The 19,958-nt window shown below is 57.4% G+C and overlaps 1 protein-coding gene across 4 annotated transcripts in view; it reads right to left on the bottom strand.

The window, feature by feature from the left end:
* The window catches only part of EXD3 (exonuclease 3'-5' domain containing 3), a 290,758-nt gene that overhangs the window by 30,621 nt on the left and 240,179 nt on the right, over positions 1-19,958 (bottom strand). For 2 of the 4 annotated variants that reach the window (XM_040606939.1, XM_040606941.1), the window contains exon 21: positions 1,603-2,708. The exons of the other annotated variants lie outside the window; for them this stretch is intronic. In XM_040606939.1, the coding sequence (XP_040462873.1) occupies positions 2,082-2,708 (627 nt within the window). In that variant the 3' untranslated portion in view covers positions 1,603-2,081. Of the gene's footprint in view, positions 1-1,602; positions 2,709-19,958 lie in introns of those variants that run through there. 4 annotated transcript variants of the gene reach the window in all.

Genomic DNA, 19,958 nt, shown 5'->3' with positions numbered 1-19,958 from the left:
ATGGGATTGGGGTGTGAGAGGGAAGCGGGGACAAAGGCGCTGAACCACACTCCTCCTCCTCCTCCTCCTCCTCCCTGTTCTTGGCAAGGCCAGGGGACTCTGGCTGCGAAGGGAAAAGGTTCCCAGGGCGAAGGTGTTAAATACCCTTCTCCCGTGCTGCTGTCACCTCTGAGTCCCTGGGGTGTGAGAATCAGACTCTATTATCCCCTCATTAGGAACTAACATACTGTACTAACCTTTTCACATGAAAGCTACGGTCTGTTCGCCAACAAAAGCTGGCGCTTGGTTCCCAGGAGCGGAAAAAAACCCAACCCCACAAGCACTTAGCGGGGGCTCGGGGGCCAGCCGTCCCTGCCGGCTCGGTGCAGATCCTGCCGAGCCCCAGCCGATGCTCTGGGGGGAGGAAGGGGCTCTGTGAGTCGGGGGCCAGCCAGGCACGCTGCCCCAGTGGAGCAGAGCAGGGGAAGCCTCTCCCCAGGGCGAGGGGTCTTTCTTCCAGACCCTGAGATGGCTGAGGTCCCCCTTGCCTGTCCCCCCCGTGGGGCCATGGGGAGAGATGAACGGGGCTGTTGGTAGGGGTGCAAGGGGGACTCCCTCCCCTGGGGTTTACGCTGCAGGGAGCCCTTCCCCATTAGCGGGTGCTGGCCCAGCTGCCCCCTGGACAGGGGTCCCTAGACCCCTTCGGCCACTGGAGCTGCTGCAGCTCACCCCAGGCTCCCCTTAAGCAGTTTGCAGGGCTCAGGCTGGTTCTTTCCGCACCGCTGACCAACGGACCTTGGGAGCTGCAACATCTGAAACTCCCACTCCCCTTCAGGCTGCCCTGAAAAGTGGGAAGTGAGGATGGGAAAGCATCGCTGGGCCACGGAAAAATCCATCTGCACAACACCTGACGATGCAGGTCAGCATCTAGAGCAGACAGATTATAAAAGCATCGAGCACAGCAGGCAACTGCCTCCCTGGGAAACATGGCAGCACCGTGGACCATGCTCCCCTGCCCCAGCCGTTGGCAGACATCGCGTGAGAAGATGAACAGTTGGGGTAACACCCTCCTTGCTCAGGCTTTTAATTAAACGAGACCTGTCTGGGTCAGCAATTTGAGCTTCTGCCCACTGCAGCTCTTTGATGCTGAGATAAACAAGGGGCTAGAGGAGAGATCTTGAAATGAAAATTTTTCCTGATTTCTTCACTTTAGAAACATCTGTTCTGATCCAGTTTTGGCTGGAGACCTTTGACAGCTTGGGGAAGTGGACTTGAGAAGTGCCCAGGGCCACAGCGGGTGCTGAATGCCTGAAGGGTCCCACACCTGGAAACATCCTTGCCTTCCCACCTGGCTGTGAGACCCCACAAATCCCAGATTCACTTGTTGCCCTGCAGCCTCCACCAGCTCTGTGCTTCTAATAAGGAAAGCAGGAGGAAGGAGGGACGCATGCCCTTTTTTTTTCCTTTTTCCTTCCCGCCACCTCTATTGCTTCCTTTCCTGTCTGCCTCCACCTGCAGTCAGCTCTGAAGGCAGCTCCCTCCCTGACCCCACAACCCACAACAGTCCCTAAGGGCTGGGAGACTTTTCCAGGTCCCCCAGGTAGCTGCTGGCCCTGGCTGACCCTCTGCTTCCCCAGCTCTGCTGGTGGGTCCCACAGCAAAGAGGCAGGTGGTTTTCACATCGCATGCACATGTTTATTAGATCCTGGCCCGAGCCCACTAAGCTGTTTCACACAAGCTGCTGGTGACAGGTTCCAGAGATGTTTTGCTGCCACGGGATGCTGTGAAGGTGTCATCGCTGCTACACGCTGTTTTAAAAAGTAATTGAATTAAAACCGGTGAAACAGTTTGTTGCTGCCTGGCTGCTCCTCTCCGTGGCGTGGCTGGGTGCAGCGGCCCAGGGTGGCCCGAAGCACGCGTGGCTGCTCTCCTGGGCTGCTCTTTTCAGAAGGTCACTTTTCTTCTCAGCTGCTGCAGTCAGATTTGGGTCATCAGGTTGTTCTAAACACGCCAGAGGACTGGAATTCAGGGGGAAGCAGAAGCATGATAAACGCAGGCTGTCTCCCAGTGCCTTTCTGGGCTGGTTTCAAAAAACTCCTGGGTCACTCAGTGTCTGGCAGACGGGTTGGGAAAGCCGGGAGCAGGTTTAGTTCGCTGCCCAGCACAGGTGCCTCAGCGCTTGCGGCAGCGAGGGCGAAGCCTGCCCGCCGTGCTGGCACTGACCGCGGCAGCACCTCTGCACACACGGGTCTGCGTAATGGAGATGAGCATGCAGGCGAGTGATCGCCACGGTTCAGAAGTACCTTTGAGCCACAAAACTGAGCCAAGAACATGAGCGTTAAGTTGTGTGCGAGGCGAGAAGTGATCCTTACCCGGCAGCCAGGGCGGACGAGGCAGGACGGAGAGCTGGTGCAGAGGAGAGGCGCGGAGCTGAGTCGGGATCCTTGTACCCCTGGCTGTCGTCCCTGGGCTTCCTGGTGCCAGCTGAATCCCACAGGTCCTGAAGAGGTTGGTGCTCCCCAGGAAGGGGCAGGCAGAGCACTGGCAAACTTGCTGCCGCTGTGAGAGAGGAGCAGCCAGGAGGGTTTGTCTGGCACCTTCAGCCCAGCCCAGCTCCCAGGAGCTCCTTTCCAGCTCCACGTGTCCAGCACACCCGGATCCAGCGTGGGAGATGCACAGGGTTGTCTGAGCAAGCATGTTCGTCCCCGGGGCGGGCAGCAGCCCCGGACCTGCCAGACCAGCCAGAAGACAAATGGAGAGATGGATTTAGAAGATGGTTCTGGATTTTCCACTTCCCCCATCTGAGGTCCACCTGAACCCAATCATTTCAAAGAGGTTCAGAACCAACCAAGCCACGCTGAGGCAATGAAAATTAACTTCAAATGCAACACCTGAAGCTGAAACAAGTGACTGTCCCCCACCCCATATTCCTGTTCAGTCCATGCAGTGATGAGGGCATTGCAGTCCAGGTCATGTGGACGCCAAGCCAGAGACCTCGTTGGCTCCATCAGCATGCTCAGCCAACACTCTCTGTGGGTCCCCAAAGCCTTGCTGGTCCCCACCTGCCATGTCAGAGGGCTCAGTGCCCTTTTCCTCACTGTCCTTTAGCTGGGCAGGGCCTCTGGGCACGGCCAGCCTGCCAGGAGGTCCCGCAGACTGGCAGAGCTCTGGGACACACAGGGCCGGGGCTGGAGGATAAAACGCTCTGAGCTCAGCCCCAGCAGCCTGGGGCAAGCAGGCTCGGTATTCGCCTTGGGAGGGAGAGCTGGAGGGAGCAGCTGGGTGGGAGGTTCTGCTCAGCCCCATTCCATGGGTACCTGCAAGGTTGAGGCTCCTCAAAGCAACAGCTGAGGCCCTTGCACAAGCTCTAGCATACAAAAATGATACACAGAAAGGAAAACAGGCCTTCATCAGGTGCCCGGCTAGGGTCTTTGGAGGGAACCAGCTTGCCAGTTGGTGTTGGAAGCTCAAACTCAAAGTCTAAGGCAAGACAAAGTCCAAACCTCCAAGTCTGAGGCTTTCTGGGCAGGCACGTGTGCCCGTCTGCCAGAGCATCAGCTTCTGCTCTCACTGCTCTGCATGAGTCACGGGGGACAAACTGCACCAAAGCAAAAGGTTACAGGGACAAAGTCTCAGGCAAAGGAGAGGCTAGAGAGAGATTATTAAGTCCCCATCACAAAGGAGACCTGCCTCAGTGCTGCCTGTACTCTGTGGAGCTACAGAGTCTGAGCAGAGACGGCAGAGGAAGCGCTGAGAGACCACCCCGAGGCACAGCCACCCCCTTGGAGAGCACCCGGCTGGTCCTGGTGCGGCCGAATGCGCACCCTGCACCCGAGAGCCCAGGGCTGAGCTGGGGGGAGCGTGGTGTGCCACGGCAGCATGGCACAGCACAGGGCACCGCTCCTGCTGGGCTCTCGCTGCATGCTGCACCGACGCGGTGTGACATGGGAACGCTCCTGCCTGGGGACAGAAGTTCCAAGGACTAGGAACACTGAGGTTTGCCGTTCCCCTGCCACTCTCAGATAAGCCACTGAGTCCTGTCCCCGGCCTCACCACACAGAAACCAGAGATGGAGATTCACCCACGGCTGTGTCACTGCTGTGTCACCACTGTGCAATGGCACCTGACGCTGGGTGACAGGGACGACCCCAAGCAGCTGGCACAATCACAGGCAGGACCAGGAGCGGCACCTCCATGCAACAATCCCCCCCGACTCCTTTGGTAAACACCCCCAGAGCCCCCCTTCCTCCGTGCAACATCCTGACAGATGCTCAGCGGGTCCCACTGCTACTTCAGCATCTCAGCTGGGGGCTGGGAGGGGCCGGCGGTGCTGGGCACGGTGCTTGGCACAGGGTCCCGCTCCGCTGCGGCCCTTGGGAAAGCTGGGCACTGGTTGCCGCCATCCTGCTGTGCAGCAGAGATGAGAAGAAAAACAACTCTCAGGGCTTCCCCTCACCTCCCGTCCTCGTCCCACACTGCAGTCCCACCGGCTCTTTCATCTCCAAGTGCCAGCAGCTCTTTCATCTCCCGCCCGGAGGTGCGAATCATTCCCCTCTCGCGGCAGCTGGCACCGGCCGCTTGTGCCGGCATCGGCACTCATCCTGACGCTGCCGGACCAAACGGCTGGGAACTCAGCCTGCCCTGCAAGGCCCTGCTTGCTGGGAGGGGGGTGGTGGGTGAGGACGGGTCATCTCTGTCACCTCTGCAGTCACCGGCAAAGTGCTCAGGACCCCCAAAATCTGGCTGCTCCCAGGTGCCTGCAGAGGAATCAAGGCACCATGATTTCTTCTGGTTCTCTCTGCAAATAAGATGACACCAGGCTTGCACCTGCTGTCATTCACGTTTGCTCAAACTCAGCTCATCTTGGTTAACTTGTGCCGATGCAAAACCCGTCCGCCGGGATGGGGAGCATGTGCCCCAGCAGCTGTCCTGCCCTGGTGCTCCCAGTGATGGATGACGAGGTGGTTCCCCAGCCTTAAAGCCCAAAGGACCTGTCCCAGCCTCCCTGCCTGACTGCCAGCCCAGGCGGGAGGAAGGCTCACCATTGCCCTGGCAAACAACCCTGCAGTTCATGGTCCAGCTATGGCTTATCTTTGGGTTCTGGTATAAAGGTGACAAGGCTTCACTATCACAACACAGGTGAGGGTGTCTGCGCGTGGGTGCACAGCAATACCTCTGCCAGGGAGCTGTGAGTCCTTATCAGCAGCGTTACACGAGATGCCTGATGGGTACGAACTGCAAAGAGAGCATTGCTGTGTAATGTGAAAAGCCGGGTGAGAACGAGCACAAGAAAGTGTGAGAGAGAAAAATAGAAAGGAAAAGAAAAAAGAGAAAAAGAAAAAAGAAAGAGAAAGCAAGGGTCATGTGGAGCACCCCAATCTCTGGGACTCTCACGTGAGCCCGGCTGAGAGCCGCCCGTGGCAGCTGTGCACCACTGGCATTCGCTGCATGCAGCAACCAGCCCTGCATCCTGGCGGCAGCTCTGACCCGAGCCACCCCTGGGAGCCACCTGCTCGCGGTGCCATGCCGGTGGCAGCACTGCAAGGGGCTCTGACTTGGGCTGGGCTCATGCCGAGCAGTGCCACTGTGCACACCGGTTCTGCCAGGGAACAGCGATGGGGCCACGGGGCCCAGGGACAGCGGGGCTGCGGTGGCAGCCTGACCCACCCTGGGGAGCCGAGTGAGCCCCAACCGCGTCCTATAAAACAGGTGAAGAGTTTCCTGGCGCTTCAGCCGCCTGCACTGGGCCCGGTGGTGCTGCGGCAGCAGCGGCGAGTGCCACGCCGGGACAGACACCACAGGGGCACATGGCATCAGGACACGTCAGCATTGCCACATCACATAACTGCACCCAAAAAGCCAGTAATCAACACCAAAGAGTTTTCACACCACCAAATGGCTCTTCTGCAAAGAGCCAAAGGGACGAGCTGTGTGAATGGTGAGGCTCGTGGACAAGTGGGCTCTGAGCTGAGAGGGCTGCAGGTGGCAGAGCCACTGCTGCTCCCCGCACACGGGGCTGCCGCCGATGAACATCACGAGCTCAAACCTGCCTGCAGTGGGGCTGGGGATGACGGGGCGAGGGGAGCCCTGGCAGGGTGGTCCTTGCTGCTCTGACCCAACCCCTTACGAGGAAGGCATCCATGCCCAAGCAGAACGCACCCGTCTTGTCCGTCCTGGCTAACATCTCCCACACGGGGACACTGAGAAGACCCAGTGTCCAACGTGCCTTCATGAGCCCCAACAAGGCATCCTGGAGAAAACCAGTTTTCAAGCGTGCTTTCTGGCTGGTCAAATGTTGAACAAAGAAGGAAGTGATCAGCACCTGTTAGTTGAATTGTTTTGCACGTCTGCAGCAACTCAAAGGTTAATATCCATCCAAATTCAATCTAACCCTGCAAAATAGTCCCAAAACTCAGCCCAGCAAAACCTGACAGTCCGTCTTAACACACGCTGATGCTCCCAGCCTGCCCTCCCCTGCCAGACACAACCACCCTGCCTTTCCTCACATTTACTATTTATCTTTCTAACTAATCGCAGACAGACTGACTTAGGGCATTTCTTCTTCCCTGGGACACAGCGCCAGGGTCTGCAGAGCTGCATGAGGGGCACACGGGCTCAGCATCCCACTGATGGAAAGGTCTGATCCTCAGGTGTCCCAAACAAATGCCTTAAAGACTCCAGCCAGAGAAATGTGGTCTTCTGGCAGAAGGGAGCTGGCCCTCTCCCGACACCAGAATAACGGAATAAAACCAGCCACCGACAGCATGTCCACAAGCCACCCCTGCCCCATCACAGTGGCAGAGAGACCCCGCAGGGGACCAAAGGCTCAGGGAGGTGGCGGGGGCACCGCTGGGGCACAGAGGGTTCAGGGCTGGAGTGGTCCAGGCGTCCGGCGCTGTTTGTTCCGCTCCGGAAATCCGGATCTTACCTACTTAAATAAACCGGCCGGGAGGACGGCAGAGCGGCATGCCTGTTGTTGAGTGCACAGGAAACAGCTGTATTCGATTAGGCAGGGTTAGGGGAGACTCTGATAGCCTGGGAATAATAATAATAAAATCCCCTCCTGTTGCAGGACTATTTATTTTCTATAGAGAGATCCAACAGCAGCCCATCACATGGCAGCCAGCAAGGGGCTGGGTCCCTGCAGCAGGTCTGCAGGGGTGAGCTGTGATGGGAGGGAGAGGCCAGAGATCCTTTGCCTGACGGCTCATCTGAGCACCCCAGGAGGGCTCAACCTGGCCTGGGGGTGAGCGATGCTGTGCCCCGTGGGGTTTCAGAGGCAGGCCGGCGGGTCTTGGGCTGACGCAGGGTGCAGGAGATGCCTTTGCAGCAGGTTGCGGGCACTCGAAGGGATGCTGGAAGGAGCATCCTCACCAAGCGCATCATCCCCTTCCTGGTGTTAGGGAGCTGCCCCTCTGTGCCCACCGACAGCGCCGGGATGCACAGGGCTCAGCTGCCTCAGGCTGTTCCCATCCCAGCTCCCTCCAGCTCTGCAGGTCTCTGCACCCACAGGAGAGGAGGAGGAGGTGGGCAGGCAGGGTGTGTGGTGGGTGCCTGTGGTGGGGATCTGGAGGAGCTCAGGCAACACGGTTGCGTTTGTATAGGGACCGGACCAAGGGTGGTATGTCTGAAAGCATCCCACCTGCTCTGAGCGGGAGAACATCCCTGTCCCCAACCCCACCTGCATCCCCATCCTCATCCTCCTCATCCTCTTCCCCATCCCCACCCCCATTCCCATCCCAATACTCATCCTTGCCCCTCATCCATGCACACACCCAGGCTCAGCCCAGGCTTGCCAAGTGCTGACTCAGCACTCGGACACCAGCAGGCCGTAGCAGTGGCATGCAGCACAGTGGGTCCTTGCCCTCAGACATGTATGGGGCTGGGGGGCATGTCAGGCAAGGCCCCGAAAATGCATCCAGGTCACTCCTTCCACCCACACGGAAGGATCCAGACCAGCGCATGATGAAAACACTACTTCTCGGAAGCTGTTCCCATTTTTTTCACGGCTCTTTGAAAAAAACCTTGGCTGTTGCCCAGCCCTAACAGAGCTACACTGCCCCTCCAACTCCTAGACTCCCAAGTGACCTCTAGGAATATTTCTGTGGCTGCCCACACAGATTTCCCAGGAAGGGCAGCGTGCATCCTTGGCAGCAGAGCAGCCACATTCCCGCTGTCCCGCTTGAGCTGCCCTATTCCTCCAGGGTAATCCCAGCTCCAAAAGGAGGCTTTTATTTTTCCTTCCTGCGTGGTGGGATGTAATCAGAGGACCCAGTGGCAGCAAATATATCTGTTGCTCTCCCCTGTTTGCCTCCCTGCTGGATGCAAAGCCTGTGGGTCCCACTTGGATACAGATTTGGCTGTTTAGACTGTTTGGCTTTGGCTCATTTGAGCTTTCAGGGGCAGCTGTGGAGTCACCCCACCCCGGTGGCCCCTGTGCGGAGGATGGGGTGCTGGAGCCTCAGCTCTTGGTGAGCCTTTGGCAGCAAAATCAGGCTTCAAAGGAGAAACGGCTGGCAGCAAGTCCCAGTTTTGGTGCTCAGCTCATCTTCTGAGACACAAGATGGTAGATGAAACATGCAGAGCTCCAACCAGGACCAGGCAGCTTGCAGGGTCCAAGGTCACCTACAGCTCCGCACTGTCAGGTCACAGGAGGAGAAGCCAGAGGCGGGATGGAGCGATTTTCCCAGCAGGCTCCCTCCCTGGCATGCCGCCTGTCCCCAGATGCTCCGCAATGCTGGAGTGAGCCTCGGCACCAGATGCAAAGCAGCTGAGCTTCATTTAGCTGGTCAGGGCAGCCTTACTGCACACCCTGCAGTGCTTCATCGGGGAAGTTCCCTGCCCGTCCTCTTCCTGAAAAGAGGCCAGAGCAGGAGCCGGACCGAGGGCAGAGTTAGATCCAGCCCTGGGCCCTTCTGCCACCTCTCCCAGGATCTCCAGGTGGAGATTAAAAGCATGTCAGCAGATAAGCGCCTGAGGATGAGGGAACGCTGAACCCATCTGCAGGTGTCCAGGTAGGGTGCGAGCTGACACTGCAGACACCCCTGGGACTTGCAGGGCTGGGTGGCCGCGCTCTCATCCAGCAGCCATTTCCCGACATGGATTTTTGGCACGGTCCTGCCTCACTCCCTGCCTTTGGGAAATTTCACTGATAACGCCGGGGCTGAGATAAAGCAGAACGCCCTCCACGTTCCCACCCAGCTGTCTGCTGGAGCATCTGTCCTGCCCAGCCCTGGCTCTCCGGGCAGTGCCGGGATGGCTTGCAAGGGGGAAAGCACAGCTCCTGGCCCCACAGGTGATGCTCAGCTCCCGGGGACCCCTTGAGCATCAATACTCGCCTTGCGAGCGGGCCGGCAGACATGGAGCATCACCAGGATGGCTCGCCCTGCTCCGGGCTGGCTGGTCGGGTTCCCACGTACTGCCTTGACGTCACCCCGAAAGCGCAGGAGTGAAAGGGGGGCCCTCAGGCGCCTGACAATAGTGCTTTCCTTCCCCATCAATAGCAGCGAGAGACACGCTGGGCTGACACGGAACTGTGCACAACAAAAGCCAGTGTCCGAACAAATCTTCTCAGGCACTGGGTCCCCCGGGTGACCTGGGGTTAGCCTGGACTTTTGCTCCCGCCTGGCCCTCCGGAGCAGGAATGTCCCTCCGTGCTGCGCCATGGCTGGTTCCCACGCTTCCAACCTGCTTTGCTATTTATCAGCAACCGGCCTCTAATCCCCTTTGTGAAGGCCTGATTCAAGCTCAGCACAATGTGGCAAAAAGGGAGGGGGCAGGCGGGAGATGAGGGAGGGGAAAACAGTCCCAAAGAATGAAAATCAAACCCTTTACCTTTTTCCCCCGCCCTGACGACGATTCCCTGGGGACTCTTTAGGCCATCACCTCTCTGGGTAGTGCCAGGCTGCAGCGGGGGGCCAGGCAGCTCAGCCTGCGGGAAGGGGCTGGTGGTGGAATGCGCTGGTGTTTAAGGAACAAGCACACACATACATAAAGACAAAACCCCACTCGTGTCCCCATGCAGGTTAATTTGGCTTTGATGCTCACTGCTCTTTCATGACCCTCGTCCTGCCACGGCCTCGTCTATCGCCCCCGCGGATGAGATGCGCTCCCCACGCTTTCCCAACACGGATGCAGGGATGTAGGTTTGCACCAGAACGTCACCAAAGGGAGTCTGTGGGGGAACAGGAAACGTGAATCCCAATTCCCTCCTATTCCAGCCACTCCACCGCAGCCTCTCCCTGCTACCACAACCCTCTCTCTTTGCAAACCTCCTTGGGGGGAATAACCTGATGAAATTTCCCCAAGGCCGCAGTGGGCACAGCTGGGCACAAGTGCCCCGTGCTGGGCTCCATCCTCCCCCGGGCCAAGCTTCTTGGCCAACTCCTGTTTGCTTTAGGGGAGGATTCGCAAGCCCTCTCCCCAGATAACTTTGGAACAAAACAGTTTCCAAAGGCTGTGCTACTTACAAATGAGGGGTTTCAAGCTTTTGTCCTAAATCCAATGCTGTTTTCTTTGCAAACGGCGGGGGAAAAACGTAAAAGAAGAGACGACCTCAAATGCTAATCTTGTTAGGTTAAACTGTTCGCTAAACAGATGGAGGTGCAAGGCAATGGGATTTTTGTCTTTTTGAGGAAGGGGTTAGGTTTGTAGGTTACAGAGGTCATTCCGGGCAAACTGGCAGCTTTGCTCTTTGTGTCGTAAGAGCAGGGAGAAAGTGAAGTGGCAAAAACGCTCCCGGCTGAGGTGGTATGGTGGGGTTTAACCCTCCGTTATTCTGGTGGTCTCGCAGGATAAAGCCTGTGAGCCTTGCTGCAGGCTTCAGGCTTACCAAGAGTCAGCGCAGGGACACCCCAAAGACACGCACTGAGAAAGACCCTGTTGCTCCCCAAGGCCACAGCACCTCAGCATCCCCCAAAGAAGATCCTCCTAAAAGCCACTCCATGGCTCCTCCAGCACTTGGCCCACCGGGGGATGACGTCGGGGATGGCAGCCCCCAGCGTGGCCACTGCAGCATCCATGGGGACCCACTGCCAGGCTGACGTAATGGAAGGGCTGTCAGGTTCCCAGGAAGTTTTGAGCCTGGGGCTGTGAATGGGAGCCATGCCCCCGAATCCCTTGGGAGGCAGAAACTGTTTCAGCTGGAAGGTCTGGACCCACAGGGGAATGTGGTGGTGGCCACAGCATGGCCCCTCTCGCTGTTCCCATGGGCTTAGCTGTGGCACCGGGGAGGCTGGCCAGGGTTAGTGCTGTTGCTTCTGGTTGGGCTTGTGGCCAGGAGCTGAGAAAGTGTCACTGTGGCACCTGGGACAGGCAGTTTGGATTAACCCAAACCACTTCTGCACTGACATCATCCCCAAAGGTTGGGCAGGGAGCTGCTCTGCTGCGAGGGGCCCAGAGCGGCATGGCCACTGTCACACCACTGCATCCCTTCCTAACGCTTGGCTTTTGCACCCCCCGTGCCAAAATACGCCGTGCCCTGGCTGGGCTGGGGGGGGGGTGCCAGGGCCTGGCAGGGCGCAGCACCCAGGCTGCAGCCCTCCTGCACCCTGCAGCACCCCGCGGGTGCCAGCAGCGAGGGAGTTAGCCTTGGAGGAGGGCACTGCCACTGCACTAGGGGACATCAGGATCTGAGGGGACATGGTAAGGTGCTGTCAGGCACCCAGGACCCTACAGAGAGCAGTGAATAGCTGCTGGCTTTACCCTAAGCCATCCCAGGTTTTCCTCAGCTCTACCAGGGCCGTTAGTGTTTTCCTGCAAGCTGTACCAAAGCCAACCAAAACCTTTCTCACGCTTTGCTGCAGCCTGATCCTGTCCTTCTCCCCATTCAGCCCAGGGAGCTAAGAGATGCTGGCCTGGGTGCTCCTGCCAGCCTGGGGTGCTGGTGCCTGTCCAGGTGTTTTACATCAGCCTGGGAGCTAATATCAGCCTTCGCTAATTCCAGCCTGGGTGCTAACACCAGCCTGGGTGCTTAAGGTCAGCCCAGATGCTAACGCCAGCCCGGGTGCTAACGTTAGCCCAGCTACTTAACACCAGTCTGGGTGCTAACTCTGGTTTGGGCATTTAAGGCCAGTCCAGGTGCTTAATGTCAGCGTGGGTGCTAACACCAGCATGGGTGGCAATGCCAGGCCGGGTGCTTAAGGACAGCGCAGGGTCCTCAAGCCACCCTGGGTGCTCCTGCCTTGCCCGCATTGCTGTAAAGCACCCCAGCTGAGTTCCAGCACCCTGGTGAAGGCACAGCTGGGACCCAGGCTGTGCCACTGTCACAGGCACAGGTGACCCCACTTCCCCAGGCACCTGCTGACATCTACTTTGGGACAAATGCTGGGCAAGTGACTGCTTGCTGCATCTCTGCAGACTCAAGCCTCACCTTTCCTTGAGCTTTCTGCGGGAAGGAGGGGAAAGCCAGGGCCCCTGCGGCAAGCTCCAACCCACTGGAGGCTGCAGCAGAGATGGAGCCTGGTGTGACCCCATTCTGCTGTCCCTGTGCTCCTCATCAGGCAGAACTGGCAGGGAGTGTGGGCCCGCGTCTGCCAGCTCAGCGCCAAAGGCTCTGGTTTGGGCACCGTGCCATGCTGCCAGGCAGGGGTTGTACCCAGCTTCCTGCCCTCCCTGTCCTTCCTGCACGTGCGTGCACGTCCTCAGCCTGCCTTTACCCCTGCGCGTTGCTGGGCTGCTCCGGAGGGCACCTGGGGCGAAGCAGCCACAGAAATGAAAACACAAAAGTATGAAGAATCGGTCAAAAAAAACCAACAGCCCCGACCGGATCTGACAAACCGGCAGCCAGAAACAAGGAACTGCCCAGTGGGCGAAACCCTCAGGGGTCCACCACAAAGAGGATCCGCTCCTGAGCGGCAGGAGAGGATGTGGGAAGGAAAGGGAGGAGGTCCTCAGCGTGGTCAAGGAGAGGCCAGCTGGGAGAGGTGGGATGGCTGTGACGACTGAAGCCGGATGGGATGCGAGGAGATCCCCTCTGGGCAGTGCGCCCAGCCCTGGCTCAGTGACCTCGGAGGCAGAGGGCAAAGCCAGACAACCCTGAGCACCCAAAATCGCTCTAATTTCTAGGCCTGGACCCCAGACGACTCTGCACCAGCGCTGAGGCACAGGACAACCATGTGCTGGTGCTGCTGAGGTTGGCATGAAACTCCTTGTGTGTTGTTTTAAAATGAAGGCTAAGGAGAGGGTGCTGGTGGGGCTTCTTGGTGGGATGTGCTCCCCCAAGTACTATCAGCCTGGCTCAGCATCATCCAGAGCTGCAGCCCAACAAAATCCCGTGGGAAGCCTCAGGACTGCTAAATCCCTGCTCAAGCCAGCTGCTTCCAGCTGGCATTTGCAATGGCACAGCCAGCAGTGCCTGCAGAGCTCCCTTCTCTGCCCAGCCCAGCCCGGCGCTGCCCTGTGAACCAGAGCTGGGGCTTGTTGGGGAACAAGGGTCCCCACCACGCTCACCCAGCCCTTGCTCAGCCCTGACCAGCCGGGTTTGCTGGCAACGAACCGCAGGGAAAGGAGCAGCTACGGAGACACGGTGGGCTGGGAGGAAACCTTGCACCAACATAAAATTATGCCAAGAGCAGGTTTACGCACCGTCCTGGTATGTACCTGGCTGGCTGAGCTCTCCTGTCTGCTCCCACCTCCCTCATCCCTGACCCCCTGCAGAAGAAGCACCCGATTCCTCCCTCCAGCTACAGCTGCGAGTCCAGCACAGCATCCTCCCCAGAACGCTGCAGCCAGGTCCTGCAGGAGCTGAAGGCGCCTGCCCACGCATGTCGGAGCAAAGGCTTGGGAGCTGCTTTGCTTCATGTTCCTCCCCCAGGGGCTGCAGCCACTGTGACCACATGAAGAGTGGGATGGCTGCAGGCGTCTGGTTTTGCTGTTGCAATGTGAACATGTTCTCAGCAGGCGCTTTCACACCCCTCTGCCCCGTGTCACACAGGCGGCGCACGCAGCGTGGTCCAGGCTGGGAATTTGCCGTTGTGTGTCCATCCCCCCCGGCCTTCAAAACAAACAGGAGATGCGAAAACGCAGCGTCCAGAAAAATGTGCGAAGAAAACAAAAAGATGAGTGGCTGGGGTGCCCAGAGGCTCAGCCAGGGGCCTGCAGGGCTGCGACCGTAATTAAGTAACAGCCCTGGCATCTGCGTATTTGTCACCTCGCTGCATCCCACTGCCCAGGCTTGGGGCTGTGGGTAGCATGCAGAGAGACACACCAGTGAGCAGGATCACACCGAAACCAGCAAAGGGACAAAAGGACAGAGGAGAAGTGAGCCTGCTGTGCGGCGGGAGCTCAAATACCTTGAGGCACCCAAACGGGGGTATTTGCTCCATCAGACCAGGTGTCCTGGCTGTGCCAAGCCCCACACCGAGGGCTGGCACCAGCACGGGCATCTGGAGCAAGCTGCAGTGCCACCCATCCTCGGGGGGACGAGCCTGTGGTTGGGAATATGTGAATTCATGCCGTGGCCGCAGCACTGAAGTCCTGCCACGAGCAAAAGCCAAATGGTTAAATGTGCCGTGGGCTCTGCAGCGAGGTTTGCTGCGGGAGCCGGGGCTGGTGTCCTGCCAGCAGGCACCACTGCTCCTCCAGCGAGCGAGCTGGTGAGGTGACCTGCATTTATGCCACGGGCAGAAACAACCAGTTTCCCCCTTCTCTCCCCGTATTGTACCCACGGAAGCAGCCTGGCAGGGGGCGAGGGGAGCATGGGGACATGCGCGCACCGGCCGGACACGCCAGCTCAGCTCTCTGCCCCACTTCCCCGCCGCCCCACTGCACCGTGCGCAGCAGAGGCCCCAGGGACAGGACTCCAAGTGCCCCGAGTTCAGTCTTCAACTTCTGCCCACTTTCTGCAACAGAAAGAGACATCAGCTGAGGACAACTCTCCCCATCAGCATTTGGGGATACCAGGGACCAAGACCTACTCCTCTCCAAACCATGGCTGGGGGTGAATAGCCCAGATGGAAGCACCCCCCATTGTGAGGTGTCCAGGAAGGTGAGATGCACCTCCCTGAAGTGCAGACCTGTCCGGGGGCTGGCTCCCTGAAAGCGGGGCCTATGCTGGCAGCATGATGCCAAGCTGAGCTGACAGGGGTGATGGCATCTGCCAGCCACCGCTGTGGGTCCTGGTGGGCAGCGGGACCCACTGGTGTAGAGGGGCTTCTCTGGGGTGCCCGTAGCCCCCGTGCACGTAGCTCACCCCAGCGCACAAGCCCCGCACATGTGTTTCCTGCTTTCCAGTGTCTTCAGACCCTCTATTCACATCAAATTAATTTTACGTGTGTTTTTCCAGCCATAGGCACTCTGCAACCACTTTGAAGCTGGGACGCACAATCAGGCAGGAAAGGGGAAATTCCTGCTCCGGGAGAAGCAGAGGCAGCCTTCAAAGATCCCTGCTGTCAAAAGGCATTTAGAAAATTGGTCTGGGAGGGGGGCCCGAGGTGAGCCCACCATGGAGTGAGACCAGACCGGGGTTCAGAGGCACCACGGGCACAGGACTTGTGCTGAGCCCACTTCTGGGCCCTATTTCCAGATTCTCTTTCACTCTGTGCGAGCTGCTGGAAGACTCGGAGATGATGGACTTGGGAGCAAACCAGGCATGGTTTCTCCCACACAGCACATGTCCATCCCTCCATTATCTCTAACAAACAGAGCACCGACTTCTTCCCTGAACTAGAAAAAGAGAATATTGTGACTTCTAAAATCTATTATTTTTTGTTCTCTGAACATTTTCCCAGAGGAGAAAGGAGAAGTGAGGAACCTCCCGTGCCAGACAGCACCATAAATGTCTCCTGTTACTCTGCAAAGCCTGAAAGGAAAACACCATTGCCTGAGCCACTGGGCCATCACGTGTAGTGGGGTCAAAGCTGCTGCCCTGGGAAGCTGTGAAAGCCAGGGCTGAGGTCTCCTGAGGACGTGGAGAATCCTCTGGCTCAATGGTCTTAAATGTATTCATACCTGAGCATCTCTGTGCTGTGCAAGCAGTACCCAGTGACACTCACACCTGCCAAGCCTGGACCGGTCCTTCTGGCCCGCAGCCCACCACAGCAGCCCTGATCCACGGGAGCTGTGGCCACGGCAGGAGACCCAAAGCTCACCAGCCTTCAGGTACGTGGCCAGTGCCTGCGGGGCTGCCGTGCCACCCTTGGTGATGCCAGGGCTCCCAGACCATCCTTTCTGATGAAGCACCAGGGCTCAGCGAGGGCGGTGCGCCTCAGGGGATGGGAGCTGAGGGCTGACCTCGCTACCAGGACCACCCTGCTGCCCCACGGAACAAGTGGGCAAAGCCAGCAGTCTGCCAGGCTCCAATGGCTAATTATCACCACAGTGGAAAACTCTTTGTGACCATCCAACGCACGGCCGCAGCCTCTTGCTCAGCCTGCATCTCCCCGTGGAGCCCGACTGCCTCGTAACCCCCTCCCAGGCAGGGGCTGCGATCGGATCTCCCCAAAGCCTTTCCTTCCCCAGTGTAATCTAGATGCGAGACATCAAAGATTTTGTGAAACATCAGGGGATCTTTAAAGAGGGCTGGAAAGGGATTTCCATGGATTAAGACAGGGCGACCATCTCATTGTAAACAGACTGAAGAAGAGAGGGACACCTGCAGAGTCCAAACCAGAACAGACTCTGTAAAATAAGGTGAGAAATTCTCACGTGCTGTGAGCTACCGTCCTTATCTGTCATGTAAAGGGAAGCTTGCTGGGTGGGAAAAATGTTTGACTGTCAGCAGAGGAGAGAAATATTGGAAAGAACCTCCTGAAATTAGAAATCACATTGGTGACAACTATAAACATTTCAGTAGAGTCAACAAATAAACCACACAAGCTGGTGGCTCATTCTGCGCAACGCAAACCCCAAACTGCAAAATCCTCTGGTTACCCTGAGCAGGAAGACAATCTCTCTTTTGCTGTGCTCCCCCCCAGCTCGAAGCTCAGTTTCCAGCTCTGGCACTATTAACCTCCTCCACCGCCACGCTAATGGAAGTAAAATGGTCCTGGATGACAATCACAGCCCAAGGCATTCCCTGCCTGAATGAATCAACTGGAACAGCTACTGCTCTTGCCAAAGAAAGGGCTTTGCTCTATGTTTTGGGACTTACAGCAGCCCATAACCCCTTAGATAGTATTTCTTTCACCTCCATCAGTTCCTCATTGACTTTTCCACCTTGCCTTCGCCAGGGTATCACACAGATGTTCGTGCACCAGCGATTGCATGCGATGGTTTATATTGAGGAAGTCTGACAGAGACTGCCAGCACTCAGGCAAGGCTGCGATTTTTCTATGTGAGCCAGATCTTCCCCACCGAAGCAAAAAGACCATTTTGATAAATGTATACATCTCCCATAGGCCACCACCGAGAAGCCTTTCCCCAGGGTGGAAAACAGGACCCTTTCCCACAAAGTGGACTGTACTTGGAGATGCTCAGATGAGGCATGCTGGGGACACTTTAAATAGCCATTTTTACTGAATTCTTTAGCCTGGCTCCCTACAAAGATAATTTTAGTCAGGCAGACAGAGCTTCCACAACCTCTGCAAAGCGGCCAAATGCACCAGTGGAGGTGAGAGCTCACGGATGTGATGCAGAAGTGGCTGAGACAGCAACTTGCGTGGGAGTTTCACCCAGCCTACAACATATTCCCTTCTCCTTCATGAGAGACCCAACTTCTTATTTCTGACCATAGAACAGGCATTTAAGGGACTTTCTGACCGTAGCTGGGGAGTGACGAAACATGACAAAACACAAGAGTTTAACTGCCCTGCAGTATTCCCTGTTTTTTCCTAGCACTTGGGTAAGGTTGTGAGTCCTGCGCTCCTGCTGCATTTTGTTCCCCCCTTAAAGGGATGGCAAGGTGTCCCCTCCCAGGGAGGGCTGTGGACATGGTGGTGCATGGGGTTTCAGCAGCACTCCTTGATGCCCAAATTCCACCTCTGCTGTCTTGGTAAGACCCAAGAGCAATGCTGAGGCGTTTGCTAGAGTCCTCCCCACCACAGCAGTGGTGTGAGATGGACACAGGGCAGGCTGCAATCTGCATGTGCTCTTAAGTGCAAGCAAAATCTGCTAAACGTGATGGTCAAAGGCAGAACAGGGGAAAAAAGAAAAAAAAAAAAGGAAAAACTGTATCTTATACCATATAAAACATGGAGCAAAAATTCATGGACTGAACTGAAAAAGCCAAGGCAGAGAAAAGTCACAGGGGAGCAGATTGCATCCACAGAAAAGCAGCTGAAGAGCAGAACATTGCATGGGGAGGCAGACATGCCCATTTAATGTCTTCTCACGTGGGCTGAAGCAAGCCCGACACACGGGCAGTGAGATGGGCAACAGGAAGAGCTGCAGCCCTCCATGGTCCTCCCATGGCCCCTGAACTCATCCCTGCCGGGAGGGACCCTGCCACATCTTCCTACTTGTTTGCTACTGAAGAGCATGAGAGGGAAAAGCTGGCGCAGGCAGAACCTTGCTGCGGGGCAGGGCAGGCGGGGGGGCTCCCAGGGCTGTGGGGACAGGGAGTGCTCCGCGTTGTGGCAAGGACACCCGGGATGTCAGCGGAGATGGGCTCTGGACTGTCGGATGTGAACGCAAATATTGCCGCAGGCGACCAAGGGAAAAATGGTATTTTTTCGCTTTAAAGCAGTTTATCTCCACCAGGCATCTGGGGCATTTTTCAAGGCAACTTCTGATTTTGAGGTTTTTCACTTTGTTTTAGAGCTGGTTGAAAACCAAGAAGTGTTTCCTGGGATTTTTGGGGCAGAGGGGGTAAAACCCATCATTCTTAGCCCTGACACCTGGCTGAAAGATTAAGAATGGAAATGCCTCTTTGGGGGTTTCCCTCCACAGCCTATCTCAGGAAAACTGAGCAAACCCCATCCTGCAGGCAGGGTTAGGAGGGACCAGAAAGGTCCCAGCTCGGGCTGCCCAGCCCAGCTTGAGTCCCTGCTTAGCATCTGCAGGGACATTTGCTGGCCCCATTCCCCACCACAGGCACCACGAGCATTTGCTACAGCCCTGCCATCCCATCGGGTCCCCAAAACCCAGCGGAGGCAAGTGGGAGGGCAGCCAGGGCTGGGGGACACCTCACTGCGACCCAGCTGCCCTGTCCCCATGGGGGGGACCTCCAGAAGCCCCCATTACACACCATAAAGCAAAAATTCAACCAGCCCAGAAACATGCTCTGGTCGCTGCTGCTTTTTACCCCAGTGCAACAAAATCTTCCCGGAGCACGGACTGAGGGGGGGTCTCTCTCCCCAGCAATTGCGGGTGGCAGGGGGTGATAACCCCGCTCCCCCCCTCAGCCCCCCAGCAGGCAGGCTCCCTGCCTGCGATAAGGGCAGAAAACAGCCGAAAACAAACAAACAGTTCGAGTTAATGGGGCGGCAGTTATTTTTGGCCTAGAGGGAGTTCACACACTCTGTGTTGTTTTAGTAAATAACTGTAAATGGAGCTTGTGGTGCGGGGAGCAGGCTGGGAACCGGCTGGCTCCGAGCAGCGGGGAAGAGCCGTGTCTTGTCGCACTGGTGCTAACAGGAAACCAACTGCCTCACCTACCTTAGCACCTCTCTGTACTCACACTTTTATTATCGCCACATCCTTCGGCAGCCACATCAGAGAGAAGCCGAGGGGGCAGGGCAGGGGCAGGCAGAATCTCGCCGTGGGAAGGCAGCTCTGGGGCTCGTCACCCCTGGCGAGGAGCGGCAGCGGCTGGGGGAGACCCCGCGCAGCCCCACATCCCTTCTGACAGACGCACGGGGAGAAGAAGTTGTGGCCTGAGTTGCCACCGTGACATTGACAATGCAAAAGCCATGTTGTCCTCGCTGGCTGTCACCCCAGGACTGGGTGAGGGGATGCAGGATGGGTTCTGGACCCAACCACCACTGCACCCCGGTGCCCATCAGGGCTCACTGCTCCCCTGCCTCCCCACCACCTCTGCAGCTGTGTGCACACCCGGCTGCGCTGGGCGAGTCCACAGCAGCATCTGCATCACCCTGGGTCAA

Source organism: Falco naumanni, chromosome 9 (assembly GCF_017639655.2).
Source record: "Falco naumanni isolate bFalNau1 chromosome 9, bFalNau1.pat, whole genome shotgun sequence".
NCBI classification, from domain to species: Eukaryota; Metazoa; Chordata; class Aves; order Falconiformes; family Falconidae; genus Falco; species Falco naumanni.
This window is presented reverse-complemented; position numbering and strand designations above follow the sequence as displayed.